Source organism: Macrotis lagotis, chromosome X (genome assembly GCF_037893015.1).
Source record: "Macrotis lagotis isolate mMagLag1 chromosome X, bilby.v1.9.chrom.fasta, whole genome shotgun sequence".
Taxonomy (NCBI): domain Eukaryota; kingdom Metazoa; phylum Chordata; class Mammalia; order Peramelemorphia; family Peramelidae; genus Macrotis; species Macrotis lagotis.
The window spans coordinates 485,497,404-485,513,931 of record NC_133666.1 but is presented as its reverse complement, the minus strand read 5'-3'; the positions used below and the strand labels follow the sequence as shown (position 1 = coordinate 485,513,931).

General features: G+C 33.5%; 1 protein-coding gene across 1 annotated transcript in view; it reads left to right on the top strand.

Moving 5' to 3' along the window:
- Nucleotides 1-16,528, top strand: part of RTTN (rotatin) — a 290,369-nt gene that overhangs the window by 196,179 nt on the left and 77,662 nt on the right. Inside the window, exons 40-43 of the mRNA XM_074202085.1 lie at nt 3,489-3,700; nt 10,246-10,351; nt 13,372-13,469; nt 15,184-15,344. Coding sequence (XP_074058186.1) covers nt 3,489-3,700; nt 10,246-10,351; nt 13,372-13,469; nt 15,184-15,344 — 577 coding nt within the window. The remainder of the gene's footprint in view (nt 1-3,488; nt 3,701-10,245; nt 10,352-13,371; nt 13,470-15,183; nt 15,345-16,528) is intronic.

The following is a 16,528-nucleotide window of genomic DNA, read 5'->3' as shown; positions in this document are numbered from 1 at the left end:
TTTTTCATCAGTAAATCCTGTAATGCTAAGTTCAGACTTTTTTCTCTTCAGTGTTTTCATAGGTTCTCCCTTCTTGATTTTTTCTTGAGGTCAGTGGTTTTGCTGATGAGGTATTTTACATTTTCTTCTAACTTTTTTGTCTTTTGGTTTGTTGTCTCATGAAGTCATTAGTTTCTGCCCATTCCATTCTTTTTTTAAGAGCATAAGATTTTTCTTCATTTATCTTTTGCAATTCCTTTTCCAGTTGATCAGTTCTATTTTTGAAGGAGTTTTCCATTTGCCACAGTATAGTTTTGAGAGAGTCATTTTCTTTTTGCATTTGCCCAATTGATTTGAGAGAATCATTTTGTTTTTGCATTTGCCCAGTTGAAGATCTGAGAGAATTATTCTCATTTTGTATTGTATAATTGTATTTTCCAGGATTTGTTTTCTTGTTGCGAGATGTTAATTTTCTCTTGCATTGTGTTAATTTCCTCTTGAGTTTCTTTTTCCAATTTTTTTTCAATTGATTTTTCAACTCCTTCCTGATTTCTTAAAGGAAGTCTTTCTGGACTGGAGACCATTTCATATTCTCCTCAGAAGTACTAGATCTCTCTGGGTTAGTATCTGTTTCTCCTAAATATTTCTCCATGGGTCCCCCTTTCACTGGTTTTTCTTCATTTTTCTAGATTTTTGTGCTGGGGGAGGGACTGTCCCTCAGAGGTTTGCATTTGGCTTAGTAATTCCAAGCGCTGGCCAGTAGGGGGTGCTGGTTGCTTTCTCGGGAGTGATTGAAGCCTTTTCCCAATCCTGGAGGGAGGAAGGAGGGGCAGGCAGCAGGGTCTGAGTTGACCTTTAGCAATGGGCTGCAACCATTCTCCCTTTCAGCTGAGTGGGCTCCTTAATCCACATCTGTGTTTGGGGGATGAGGGGAAGGGGATAGGGCGGGGCAGCTACAGTTTGTTCCTGGAACAATGCTCCAAAAGTATGGAGTTCAGATCCAGCACAGAGCTGGACTATTTCCAGGCTGTAGACCTCCCCTCCCCCTGGCCAAAGTCTCTTTGGTTGGTTCTCAACCTGCCTCTCACCAAGGTATCTGAGACTAACGCCGGTCCTTTGGCTTTCGCCCTCTGCTGTCTCTGCACTGATCCTCTCCTGGTTCACGGTCCCCTAAGACTGACCTTGTTGGTAGTTGTTCTTCTCCTAGCTTCTTTTTCTGGGTTTTGTTGATAGAGTTTCTGTTAAGAGGTTTCTTTCATGTTATATTTGAGGGGACACAGGGAGTGCTTAACGCAGTGCCTGTCTTGTCTCCACCATCTTGGCCAGAAGTAATGGTTGGACTCTAGAGAAGCATGGAATGACTTGCAGAATCTGATGATGAGCAAAGGAAATAGATCCAAGAGAACAGTGTACACCTTAACAACAACATTATGATCAACCTTGATGGAAGCAGTTCCTCTCAGCAGTTCAGAGGGTTAGGACAACTGTATTAGACTGCTATGAACTATCTTATCCCCATTCACAGGAAAAAAAACAAAACAAAAAACCCAACCCTTCAGAATCTGATGAACACTTTATAACAATTATCTCTTATGTATCTCTTTCCCTTAATCCTAATTCATCATATTGAAAATGACTAATCTGTAAACATGTTTATCAAAAGCATGTATGTACATTGCTAACCTGATTGCTCACCACTGAGGGGAGGGGAATCTGAAGGGAGGATGGAAAGAAGTTTTGTAATTTAAAAATATATATGTGCATATGCATGAAAAAAATAAAGATGCTACTAAAAAAATGAGCACAAACATAGATGCATGAACCTGTAGGTAACATCAGCAAAGGCAAATTTAATCTTTTGTGGTCCTCATTGCTGGAATGTTATTCTCTTATAATAACTGAGCTCAAAAGTACTTAGATAGCAAAGTAAAATGAATGTTGTCTTTGACTCTCATAATTTTCAGCTTTCATTGGCAGTGTTTTTGGCTTTTAATTTTTGAGTAGATTTCAACACAGTAAGTATGAGAACATAAATTGTTACAATTGAATTTTCAAAACAAAATATATTGAATCATTTAAAAAGTAACAACTTTTTATTCCTATGGTTATGCAAGTGATCCTTTTTTTTTTTTTAGATTTTTGCAAGGCAAATGGGGGGTTAAGTGGCTTGCCCAAGACCACACAGCTAGGTAATTATTAAGTGTCTGAGACCGGATTTGAACCAAGGTACTCCTGACTCCAAGGCCGGTGCTTTATCCACTAGACACCTAGCCGCCCCCAAGTGATCCTTTTGACTAATTTTTTTTAACTTTTCAATCATTTATTTTGTTATTCTGAAGACATGGTTATTCTGAAGACATGTACATAAAAGTACAATCTGAGAATTAAAGAATTGGAAAGAACTCATAAATTATCTGACCCAACTCCTACCCAAAATTTGATCTTATACAACTTCCTGGACAGGTAGTAATTAGTTTCTGCTTAAACACTTTCATTGGTAGTGGGAAGATGGCAAGGGTTCCTAATCTGGGACCTATGACCTGGGATCTGTTTGATAACTTTATTTCAGTAAAATTGATTCCCTTTATAATCTCATTTTATTTTCCATAATACATTTAAATGCATTTATAATGCCTTTTAAAACATTATTCTGAGAAGGGGTTCAAAATCTTCACCAGAATGCCAACAGAATCCATGATATAAAGAGGGAGGGAGGAAGGGAGAGAGAGAGAGAGAGAGAGAGAGAGAGAGAGAGAGAGAGAGAGAGAGAAGAACTCATACTCTTTGGATAATTCTAATTCTTAGGAAGTTTCATTTATATTTAATTGAAATCAGTCATCCTATAATTCCTCCCCTTTCCTTTTAATTCTGGCCTCTAGAAAAAGTTAACAAACATTTATTTAGCATTTAGGTAAATGGTACTGAGAATTCAAAGAAGAGGGAAAAACAGGTGCTGATTCTAAGGAGCTTACAGTCAGAAGAGGGGGATGATATGCGGTCTCATTATTTCCTGGCAAATTGAGGGTGCAGAAATAACAGTATCAGATTTTATATTTCAGGACTTAAAAGATCACTGCAGATAGCAACTGAACCTATAAAAGTAAAAGTTGTTTCCTTCTTGGAAGGAAAGCAATGGTAAATTTGTAAAGTATTCTAAAAAGCAGAGATATCACCTTGCTTCTTTTGGAAAAAGCTATGGTTTCCCAGTAGTAATTTGTGTCTGTGAGAGTTGCCCTACAAGAAAAACTTGAGTGCTTTAAAATTAATGTTTTTGAATTGTGGTGCTGGAAAAGTCTTTTAAGAATTCCTTTGAATTTTAATAAAATTGAATTAATAATGAACTTATTTACTATCACTAAAAGTTAAATATATAGCATATGTACTGTACAATTTTTTTTGTCTCCTTAAAAATATTGCTGTGTACTATTTTAAGTTCCCTAATCAATTTGTTCATTTCACTGTTTCAATTTGGGCAGAAAAGTTTAATCTGAACTCCTTTTACCTTTTAGATACAATTTGCAAATGTGTGGGTTTTTCTACCACATACCCTAACCTCTATATTGCCTGCTTGCAATTCCTTTCCATTCTCCTGACTGAAGAAGGGAAGAGATGTCTAACAGAGAAACAAAATTCAAATCACAGTTCAACAGTGTCTTTACTTCTTGATGCAGATGATGGAAATAAGGAACCTGTAGAAAAACTTTTTAGAATCATTCTTGAGGTATCCCTTTTCCTTGTTTTTAATTATTCCATAAAATAGTTGTATTAATGTTTAAACAGTGTTGTTGCTAGAAGGACAAGTACATAAATCTAAATCTAACTTGGCATGCAATTCACAAATATATGCATATGCATGCTATATATATATATATATATATGTATATATATATATATATATATATGTATGTATGTATGTATAAAGACATTGACTTGATACTTCTGTATGTAAATGGACCTCCTAAGCCCAACTTACCATTTCAGTCTTACTTGTGCACTTAACATCCTTAAAACATTAACGTCAAATTTTGTTGATCATAAATAATTTTTGAAGTGTATTAAGCATCAATGAAATTTATGTTAGATGTGATCATTGCTTTGATTAGAATTAAACAGTGATCTAAGGCAATACACATAGAGGAGATTTCAGCTATAAGTCAAATGGCAAAGTCTAGTGATCTTTAGGGTACAGCAGCAAGGCAGAAATGCCTTGGGTATTGTGCATAGTAATGTATCTTTTCAGTGTCATTTCTAGTAACAAAACTATATCTTTTTCTGAAGTAGAACCATTTTGCAGTGCTAAGAACTTTAGTTATAAGCAGTTTCTGGTTTCTGTCACCATGGCTGCTGAGGAGGTGGGAGAAGTAGCACAAAGGAAGTCACCAGGTCAGATGTGCTGCAGGATTACTTCCCTGGAGTACAGTAGTGGGATTAGACTAGAAGCAGGACCATTAGTGCTTGTGGTGGTGGAATGCTGAACCTCTTGAATTTACCTACCTATTTATGAGGTCATGGTGCTGCAATCTCATTCTCCACAAAAATTGTTGCCCTTGATTGATGATGATGGAGGCCAGGAAACAGGATAAGTTATCTGAGGAGCTCTGCTTATGCAGTACCTTTTGAAGAGAGTCCTGAATGCCTTCCCCTGGATTCTAAGGGGAGGTAATTGAATTGGTGTTTGTTTAAATTGTTTGGCTATGCTGCATATGATACCTCCTGTTTCCCTCAGGGTGCTTTCAGAATAAAGGGAAACATCCATTATGGAAAAGGAATTTCAGAGATAGTATGGAAGAAGTGGATGGGATTGTAGTGACACAGGTGGAGTTGGGTTGAGGATGAGAATGAGAGAAGGAATGCTGGAAATAGTTTATCCTTAAGCAATCAGAGTTTATATAATACAGGTATGGAGAAAATAACTGGTGATAGGAGTTTGTTCATGAGTAACAGGTGAAATATAATAATAATAGTCACTACAATTGGTGTTATGGGACAAAAGACAAAGGGAACTGGATTCAGCCAACTCATGTACATCAACTCCTTTCCATATGACTTTCAAATTTATTATTCCAATGCACAACTATACTCTAAAGTAACCAATTATCATGTAATTGCCAAATCTTCATCTTTCTTGATCTTTTTGCAGCTTTTGACACCTCACTTATTCAACTATTTGCCATTTTTAGGCTCTCCCTCTCCCACTATTATTCAGTTAGCTTCTCCTCTGAGATTTTGTTCAGTCCATATTTATCACTTAGTTATGATTCTGGTAACTGTTGTCTATAGACCTCTAGGACTTTCTACTTACTTCCTCAGTGAGTTTGGTACCTGACTCACCATCTTTCTCTCCTCTTCAACTCACTTTCATGCTAGGTAATTCCAGTATATTCATACCTACATACATTTATGTATCTGTGTATACATACTATTCAACTCACCTTCATGCTAGGTAATTTCAGTATATTCGTACCTACATACATTTATGTATGTGTGTGTGTGTGTGTGTGTGTGTGTGTGTGTGTATACACACACACACACATAGATAAAATCATTCAAATAATATAACCTCCTAATTCCTTAACTTCTCATTTTGCATGATATATTCCATGATTCACCATAGTTACAAATAGAGATGGTCATGTCTTTAATATTGCCATCATCCACAAATGTTCCACATCCAAGTTTTCAAACTATGAGTTTCCTTTATTTGAATATAATTTATTGTTTTTCCAACTCTCCCTTTGCTGCTTCAAACTTGTTCTTCATCCTCATTATGACCTTCCTACCACCCCCATCCTCAGTCCTACACCCTTCAGTTCTTTTCCAGGCCATCACCATTGCATTGGCTACATTCTTTTCCTTTCTCCATCTTATCTCCTTGATGAACCAGTTTAACTTTCTATTGTACTCTTCTCTCCAATCCCTTGTCCTTTAACCTACAGAAGATGTTGCCCTTCTCAACACCAGTCTTAAATTATTTTCACCATCTCACCATAAATGATGCTCAGGAAAATAATGAAACTATATTGACCTCATCAAAAATGCTTCATAATGCCAGCTGAGTTCTAATTGTAGCAGGGAAATCCTTTTTATATCTTCCTTAATCAATTCACTATCCTGATCATCAAAACAGTTCTTCCAAATGTTTTCATTTTTCCTTAAATCTCCCTCTGCTACTCCTCTTTTTACCTAGCTAAGAATCTTGCCTTTTATTTCTAAAGAAATTGAAGCCATTCCCAAAGAGCTACCTCTTTCCCTTTTCCATATTTTACATAATTCAGATATCTTCTGCTACTATTTCCTTCTTCTTTCCAGTCTTACATGAAAGAGATCATGTTCCTTGCCAAGACAAAAAAAAAAACCCTCTGCTTGTACAAGTTGACCCATTCCATCCTTTGTTCTCCAGCAGATTGTTTTCTTTATCATCTCTACTCTTACCAATATTCAGTAGCTTCCTGGCTACTGATTACTTGCCTACTACCTATCTGCAAACATGCCTATGTCATCCCATCCTCAAAAACCTCTCTCGTTAACTATAGGCCCCTATCTTTCCTACAAATTGTAGCTAAACAATTTGAGAGGGTTCTTTACAATCATTGTCCATATTTCTTTTCTGTTCATTCCCTTTTTAATTTCTCATGTTCTGGATTCTAAATTCATCACTCAATTGTACTTTCCAAAGTTACTAATGATCTCTTAATTGCCAGATCTAATGTCCTTTACTCAATTCCCATTTTTCTTAATCTCTCTATAACCTTTGATACTATTAACCATCTTCTTATTGATTATCTTCTCTAGATTTTTGTGACATATTCTAGCCTGGTTTTTTTCCTGTATGACATTCTTCTGTCTCTTTTTCTGGATGCTTCTTACTCGTTTATGGCACTTGATTTCTTCCTATACCTAGATGCTCTTCTTCCTCATCTCTGCCTCCTACTTCCATTGTCTTGCTTCAGGTCTCAGCTAAAGTCCTGCCTTCCTCAAGAAGTCTTTCCTCATCCTCCCTCATCTTTCTTCCTTAGTACTTTCCTCCTGAGACTCCTCCAGTTTATCCCTTTTGTATCTTATTTGTATATAATGATTACTTATTTCTTTCTCATTAGACTATTAACTTCTTGAAAGAAGGGATATTTGTTTTTTACCTTTCCTTATACCCTGTTGGCATACTTTGTAAGTGAATGGAGGATAGATTGTAATAAGGAAAGACGTGGGGCAGTCAGTCAGGTTTTGGCAGAAGGTTAGAAGCCGGATTGTATGGTGTTAAGAAAAAAAGTGAGAAGAGAAGAAATAGAGTATTGTAGATGAACTTTTCAAAAAGTTAGCTCTAAAGGGCAGCAGAGAGAAAGGAAAGTAGTTAGCAGGGATAGAAGGATCAAGGAATGTTTTTTTTTTTCCTTTAGGATGGGGAGACATGGACATATTTATAGACAAAAGAGAATGAGCTAGTAATAGGGAGATTAAAAGTAGAGTGGAGATCATAGAGAATGTCTGTAGGAAGAAACAATATGGAATGGGATCATTTGAACAGGTTGAAGGATTAGCTGTAGTGAGGAATAAGGATATTTTATCATGTGAGACATGGGGGCAAAGTAGAGATAGTGGCAGAAAGTACCTGAGTCATAAGAGATGAGGAAGAGGGAGCTCATGGCAAAGAATCTCATTTTTTTCTGTAAAATATGAGGCAAGGTTCTCAGCTGAAAGAGTGGGGAGGGTTAACCATAGGAGATCTGAGGAAGGATGAGATGGGCTTGGAAGAACAGGGGATTGGGATAGTGGATTGATAAGGGATATGTAGATAAGAGAGGTATTATAGAAATGCCTCTTAGCAGTGAGGGCTCATTTGAGCTTGTGTAACAAACCCAGTCAGAAAGTAAGTGATTTTTTCCACCTGTATTTTGTAATATATTTGTAGGTGCAAAGACAGCAAATAGATATTGTGAATGAAAGCTGAGGTATAATTGGTGCTATAATAGAGGCCAGTGATTCAATAGAGGGCAGTGTAAAGTTAAATTGATTCACCAAGGGATCAAGATGGGGAAAACTGGAGTGGTTAGTACAGAGGAGATAGCCTGGGATAGAGGTGATGGGTCATTAAAAATAAATAGTGGTTTTTATAAAGAAAGGTAGAGGGGAGAGGTGAAAAGCCAATTTGTTATAGTCAGAAGAAATTTCAGAATTTTTGAATATGAAGGTGGTACATTTGTGGGTGATACCAAGATCAAAGCAAAGTACCATCTTTGGTAACTAAAATGGACTGGAGGAATACTCAGTAAGGTAGGTATTATTATCATCATCATTTTTGAAAAACTGAGTGAGAGAGATTAAATGTTAAGTTATAGCTGAGGCAAAATTTAACTCAGGTCTTTTAAAATCCAAGTCCAACACTATATATTATTCTATCTAGTTGTGTCTAAAGATAAATATAACTTTTTATATGTGTAGTCAGCATTATGAATTAGTCAGAATTCTGGTGGAATTCAAATTAAGAAACCTGTGTCCAAATCCTTCATTTGTATCTTAGAACCTATATGAGCTTAGGCAGATCACTAATCCTTATTTCTCACTCCTCATATCCAATCTGTTGACAGTGTATATTGATTTTACCTTTGCATCATCTCTCAAATACACCACTTTCTCTCATCTGATACTGACACCATCCTTAAATCTAGGCTCTTATCAACTCCTGCTTGGACTATTTTCAAAACTTTGCTGATAGGTCTAGCTGATTGAATTCTCTCACCATTCTAATCCATCCTCCACTCAACCATACAAGCATGTCATCTCCCTACTCTATTATAGCCCACTGCCTAGAGTGGCAAACCCAGGATTCAAATATAGATTCTCAGGTCTTTAATTCTTTCCAATGTCCCACATTTATGAAGATCTTACCTAAGAACATTAGTTAATTTAGGTCACCTTTTTCCTGTAACATCATAGAAAATCAAGGTATTCCTTATTATTCCCACTCTTGAAGCATTTATCTAGGATCCATTCTTTGTGACTAAAAAGCTGTCTTTGTTAGCCATTACTTAGATCTTTTCATTTCCATAGGCAAATCAATAAAATACCCATTGAGCATGTATTATGTTCAGAGCACTGTCCATGATAATATGGTAATGGACTCTTTTTTTTTTTAAAGACACAGTTCCTACCCTTGAGAAAGCTTTTAAGGCAGACACTTTTAAAGTTTTTTCCTTAATATCTTTAGCATCAATTACATTGCTTTGTATATAGTAATTATTTTGAAAGAATCTTTGAATTGAAGCTAATTGAAGAACTAAAATTTGTAGCTTCAGTCTCTACAAAGTTATATTCCTAGGGTTTTAAGACTACTACTAATTGATCCCTCCTACCCTGCTGTTCCCTTCTATGCAGTCTTGCTTCTAATTTGATTCTTAAGCAATTCTTGAATTTTTTCTCATCATTAAAAAACCCTTTTTTCCTTATTTAAAGTTTTATTTTACATGCTACCCTCATTAAGCTTTTTGAATCTTCCAAGTAAATATTCAAAGAAGTGTCATTCTTCTATAGTCATGATTCATATTTCATAGTGTTTTACTAATGTTACTGATTTTTAAGGCATTTTCACAAACATCTCATTTTATTATGCATACGGTGAAAGTGACAGTCTATATAATATATCTGACAGGTCCAAAAGGTCTCCTGAACAAAAATATCTCCCTAATTGGTCATACATAGCTTAAATAGCCTTCATTACCATTTCCTCTGAGTTAAATAATTGATTCAATATATGAGTTAATATATTGAATCACTTATTTACCAGTAATATCTAAGCAAGAATTAATTAAATTAGTCATGTATCAAAGTACTAAGGTAATTGGAAAAAAACTCGATAAGTTTTGATCCCAAAAAGGAAAGAGGGAGGTCTAAAGAATGGATTACAGGCAAGGAGGTATCCCACATTTGGGGGGAAATGTGAGTTGCCTGAGTATTATATGTATTAATTTATAAATAGTTGTCTTGTCTCTTTTAGATGAAGAACTTATTGAGTATAGGTACTACATTTTCTTCACACTTTGTAAATTCTTTATGTGGTACCATCCAAGAGACCATTTAGATAATTCATTCATTATGATGCTCTGTATGGTTCCAGTATTTTTAGTCTATAATTTACAGCCATGTTAAACTTTATTATTGGCCTATTACAACAATCATATTTTTTTTTTCAGTTTGTAGTCTTTTGAGCTAGGTGCATATATTGTATTGTATATTGTACTTGTGTGTATTTATTTTTATTTTTATTTCTCATAGAGCTATGAAAAGCAGTCCTCCAAGGATACCCTGAAAAAGTTTGCCATAAGTGCTTTGATGTCACTTCTAGCTGTCAGTAAAAGAGCTCAGAACTATGCCTGGAATGGTAAGCTTTAAAATACGTGAACACTGCAATTCAAAGTGCTATTAAAGATATTTTGATATCTTCTTCAGAGAATATGTATCAGTGTAATTGAAAGACTAAAAGTAATACAAACATTTAAATTTATTTTTATTCCCTTTTTTTTTTTTTTTTTTTTTTTTTTTGCTTTTTAGTTTTTGCAAGGCAATGGGGTTAAGTGGCTTGCCCAAGACCACACGGCTAGGTAATTATTAAGTATCTGAGGCCGGATTTGAACTCAGATACTCCTGACTCCAAGGCCAGTGCTCTATCCACTGTGCCACCTAGCTGCCTCCTATTTAAGTTTATAATTTAGTTAAATTCTAAAATATTTATTACTCATCCATCCTTTTCTAAATGTTTATCAGAACATAGTACCTAATTGGAATAGATTTTGTTTTGAGTAATTTGTGCTATACTCATGCTTAGAAAATTCTCCCTTTACTCTCTGTTTCACTTTTAAGAATTATTCACTGTCTAGAATTTTACAGAAAGTGATATATTTACAACATGTTGTCTCTCCTATGTCTTGGGGCTAAAATTTGCTTTATCTCTTTTTATCCTCCTTTTAAAAGTCTTTGGAAAGCAAAATCTAGAATTTAATTATTTTAGTGCATTTGTGGTCTTTTCCTCCACTGATGGAGTTTAGAAGCTTTCTGTGCTTCTTCATTCTTGTGACTTTTTTCCTATATCTGCTATAAATCTTGAATAGAAGAATAACTCAAAAATGTTCAAGACCTTCTTATTTTTGTTTTAATATTGTCACATTTTAGGGGTAACAGTGCACTGATGCTGTCCATATCTCGTCTTTCATTCTCACTACAAAATGTTATAATATAGTGGGGGAAAATACTCAATTTGAGATAACTACATATGGATTTATGAGTTGCCTGAACTTTATCAGTAAAATGAAAAGGTTAGACTAAATAAACTATAAGAATTATTCCAACCTTCTAGTAATCAAACTTAATTTCTCTGGTCCTTTTCTTTAAAGAATGGGAGGAAAGCAAATAAGTACTATGTTTACAATAGTAACTTTTCATATACTTAAAGAGAGTCATCATCCTTCTGCCCTTTCTTCTCTAGGACAAATCAACCCAAATCATTTGACTTTACACCAAAAGTCTGTGACTGTCTCTTGAGTCAATTCAAAAAACACTTGCTAAATGACTATCATGTACAATATACATGTTCTCAAAATTCTACTCTTTAACAGTTTATGTGGAAATAAACAGAAGCTATTTACTGAGTTAATTCTTGACAGTAAATTATTGATTAATAATTCTCTCACAAACTTTGTGTATTTTGACATAACCTAACATATAGATGGTTAATATTCTATTTAATATATTCTTTGTGTGAACCCAGTATTGAATATTATTTAATTATTTAAATGATTCAAATTAAAGAAATGAGGAGAAAAACTTCATAAAGTTATTTTATATTTATCTCTGTACTGGGGTAAAAGAATTTCCCCTTGGGAATAAAAGAATGTATTCCAGCTCTTAATAGGCTTTCAATCTGTGTTTACAGATTGTTTTCATCATTCTTTTAACATAGTCCAATCTGAGGGAGAAACATATGAAAATGGAGAAAAATGAATAATTAAACATTTTATCATTAACTTTATATTCCTTTTATAAAAAAGGAAAGATTTTAAAAGACAATATCTAATCCAAATCTAAAAGTGAATATATTAAAAAAGAATGAAGAATACTCTATATACTTTACTTCTAGTTTGTAAACAGTTTATTTTCAGTAAATAGACATCATTCATGTCTCTTTCAGCAGGCTTCAGAGCATTTTTTATTGTTAAAAATCAAAACTAGAGAGGAAATATTATGAAGAATATCAGCATACATTTCTTCCTGACAATTAGTTTGGGTCTCAATTTTGAGATTAGATAATGTGCAAGAAAGAAAAATATGTGAGTATATACTAGATTAAAATTTGAAAATAGTGAAAACTATATAGATAACATGTAAAATATCCATTGGTTCAACCAAACTGTTGTTTTTTAAAATTATTTTTGATTGGGCTCTGAAAGTTCAGTTAGAATTTTAAATAATAGTATATGCAAATAAATAAATAAATAACTTTTGGATAAAGTTTGTCTCTCATGATTTGTTTCACATACTGGACAGGATTTGTCACTCTTGAGAGCTTTTTCCTGAAGTTAAACTTCTAAGAATCTTGTACCCCTTTTTATGGTAAATAACATTTTTTCTGTATAAATTTAATTTAGTTCTGATGTTTACACAATAATACAATTCTTCTTCTCCTTAAACTCCTTTAAGTAAACTATGAGAAGAATCATAATGTAGTAGATTGAGGGTTGACCTTGGAATTCAAGAACTCCTGAGGTCAGATCCACCTCTGAGACAAGTCACTTAAGTACTTTGAACCTATTTTCTCTAAAATGAGGATAATAACTGTAAAATGTTCTCAGGATTGTTGTGTTATCATCAGTAATGAAAGTATTGAATTTGCATTCTGCTCTATACCTGGTTTAACTTTGACTATAATCAGATACACAAAAACATTATTGTAAAGAATAGAGGCAGTATGTTATAATAGACACAGTGCTAGATTTGAAATAAGAGGACCTGAGTTTAAATTCTAGATCTGTTGCTTTTTTTTTAAGTTTTATGACCTTAGGTACATCATATCCTCTGTAAATTCTGCCACACAGGGTTGTTGTTTCTATAAAGTGGGATGATATTTTAAAAGCAAATAATAGGATTAGACTGGATGACCTTTAAGTGTCTTAGCTTTTTATCTGTAACCTCTTGAAAACATAAAATGCTTATATTTATATCTTTGATTTTGGAGTTAGCAACTACTTAAGTGAATTTTTTGTATAAATTCTCTCCCATTTCTCATCATCAGAATGATAAGCCCTATGGTGAAAAAAAACTTATCTTTTCTATGTTCTTTTATTTAAAGGAAAGTTCTATGACTGTCAAGGAAATTTAGTACTAAATCTTAGAGATGTTGTATTTCAGCTGGCCTCATAGAAAGCTGTGTAGAACAGATGAAACACATTCATGCACAACTGAACTTAGATGCCCTGAAGCCTAGGAAAAAGGGGCCAAAAAAAAAGGTAACTAACAACTACAAGTTTATTATAAAAAAAATGTTTAGTTTCATTATACTCATTAGATTCTTTTGCTAGGCTATAACACAATATAGTTTACTGTTAATTCAATATTAATCTGTTGATTATATGTAATAAGCAATCAGAGAAGAGAAGAACATACTGAAATGCATTATTTGTTTGTAAACGATATCATAATTAAGAATTTGGAATTATATCTTGATATAGTAATTTCAGAATCTTTTAGCTATAATCTGTTGTTTAAACACATGTTTATGTTTTCTCATATGAAATAACAATATAATTAGTCAAAAAATTAGGTATAAATCTCACTTTCAGAGTTTTTAATTCATAGCAAATATATAAAATTCATATGTATATAGATTTGAGCATTCCATTCTCATAAGGATGCTTACCACTTATTAAATATTACTATTTTCATATTTGTTATGCAACACTTTGATAGATCCAACACTTCCAGTGATTGCTGCCCATCCATACCACATTATCTGGTTCATATCAGTTCTTGTCTATATCATGCTTTAAATCCTTGATGGCTATAAATGAGAAGATACTCTCATTCTGGAAGCCATTCCCTAGATTATTTAAAATTATATAGTCACTACCACAAGAGTCAGTCAGCATAAGTATCTGATTGAACATCTTTCCCAGTCATATGTCTGATAATATCAGAAAATAATGCACAATTTTTCATTGGTCTTGTGTTTTAGCCTGCTCATATCCAACAAGTACCTCTTTTTTTCCCTTTAGATTACTTATAGTATTGAACTTTTTGTAGATACAACATGCCATGATTCACAGCAGGAATGGGGAACCTTTTTTCTGCCAGTGTATTTGGTTAAATGTTTAATTAATTCACTCCTAAAAAGCTCCTAGATTTATTGAATTTTGAGTCATACCTGTGTTTGCAGTGGCAGTGCCAGACCAAATGATTTCATATGGGCCAGACATTTCCTGACCCTGATGTACAGTCGAGCAATATCACTGAAATAACTGAAATTTCCTTTATTGTTCTTTCCCTGTCATTTCCCTAGTGTTAGTCATATTCTTCATACAATAAACCATACAAATAATTTCTTTAATCATTATAGACATATGAAATAGTTTTATGCATCCTAGAATAGTTTATTTCATAATTTGGGGGAAATTAAATTAATTCCACCAAACCTTTTCTCTAAAATTGGCCTATTTTGAGATACCTGTGATATAATGGACAGTCTAATGTAACAACAAACCCTTTTATATTTTAAGTTTTTTATGAATTGAGATAAAAACTAGCTTAAAAGAAATTTGTAACAATAGTACACATATTTGTCATATTCTTCCTTGCTCTTTTTTTCCTTATGCCTCTTTAAAGCAGAGAGACCTTACTTCATCATTGAGAATGTCAGGCAACACCTGATGTGATTGAAAACCATACAGTACCTGCATCACTTTATTGAAATGAAACATGGAGCCTATTATATGTCTCAATTCCTCTGTGCTTGATAGAACAGAAATAGCTTTTTTGTGTGAATGAGTTTGCTGAAATATGGTCATCTTTCAGAGGTGGTTAGCTTGTCAGCATCATCAGTGTTACAGTATTCAGGCACGACTGAAGTTCTGCTGTGTTATAGCATGAGCCAGAAGAGGAATACTGTACATAAAAATACATGGATTCTGTTCTTATGATCTTTTTCATTTGTTTTTATTTAAACAGGAAAATGGTTTTAGGAAGGAACTGAACATTGCCATGCAGATTCTAAGAAACTGCCTTTATCAAAATAATGAATATAAAGTAAGTAAACCTACCATCAGATTTCTGAGAGCAATAATAATCCTAAGCATTTTGATTGTTATAAGAGTTAAGATAAGATTTAAGTGAAAAAATTCCTTGAATTTTATTTTTAGATGGCACAATTGAATATTTCATAACCTTAAATGAATCTACTTCAGAAATATTCTCACTCATTAAAATTATATATATATATATATATATATATATATATATATATTTATAATTTCTTTAAGTTTGTCATTTAAACATTGGCATCATAAAAGAAGACTTCTACTTCTTGTTGGTACATGCCTTGATTTATTTTTGGGAATTTTAATTGTCCAGTTAAAAAAAATGGAATGAAATGTTAAATAATAACATGATATGAGATTTTAAAAGAAGCTAATGATAATATCTTTTAATTGCATCTTTATTTATCCATAGAGAACATGAGTGTTCAAATAACATTTGTTGTGATTCATTTTGGGTATTTTCTTTGTGAGCCCATTTTGATTTTTTTTTTTTTTAACAAAGATACTAGACTGGTTTGTCATTTCCTTCTCCAGCTTACTTTTATAATGCTGGCCCAGCTCTCTATCCACTGCTCCACCTAGCTGCCCCTCAGATCACATACAAGAGCATTAATAAAGCCTATTGAAAAGTATTATGTCTTTAAGTCTAACTAGTAGAAATCAAGATTTTTTGAATTTTAATTGTGGTCTTAGCTACTTTATTCAGTTTCTCTGTTTTCAGTATTTATAAAATAGCAGTAATATAAAGTAATAATACTTTAAGGGTTTAACATGACCAGAAAATAATTGTGAAATTAGAGTTTTAGGCCATTGATCTCTACTTGATTAGCATATTTACATATTATATATATTTTAAAAAGCATACCCATTTTGAATGCCAAAACAATTATTTGAATATTTATTTTTTGCATATATCAGCTTTCTAAGTTTGTCATGGAAATGTTATAATGCTACTATATGGAATTATACAGCTTCATATAATTGCATTATATTCAATTTGGGTATAAGAGTAGACCTTTGGGGGGTGGCTAGGTGGTGCAGTGAATAGAGCACCGGCCCTGGAGTCACGTACCTGAATTCAAATCCGGCCTCAGACACTTAATAATGACCTAGTTCTGTGGCCTTGGGCAAGCCACTTAACCCTTGCCTTGCAAAAAACCTTAAAAAAAAAAGAAAGAAAAAGAGTAGACTTTAAAAGACTTCTTGAATTATGTTGGCTTTTCTCTTGCAAAAAATCTTAACACTGGTGGAGGTAA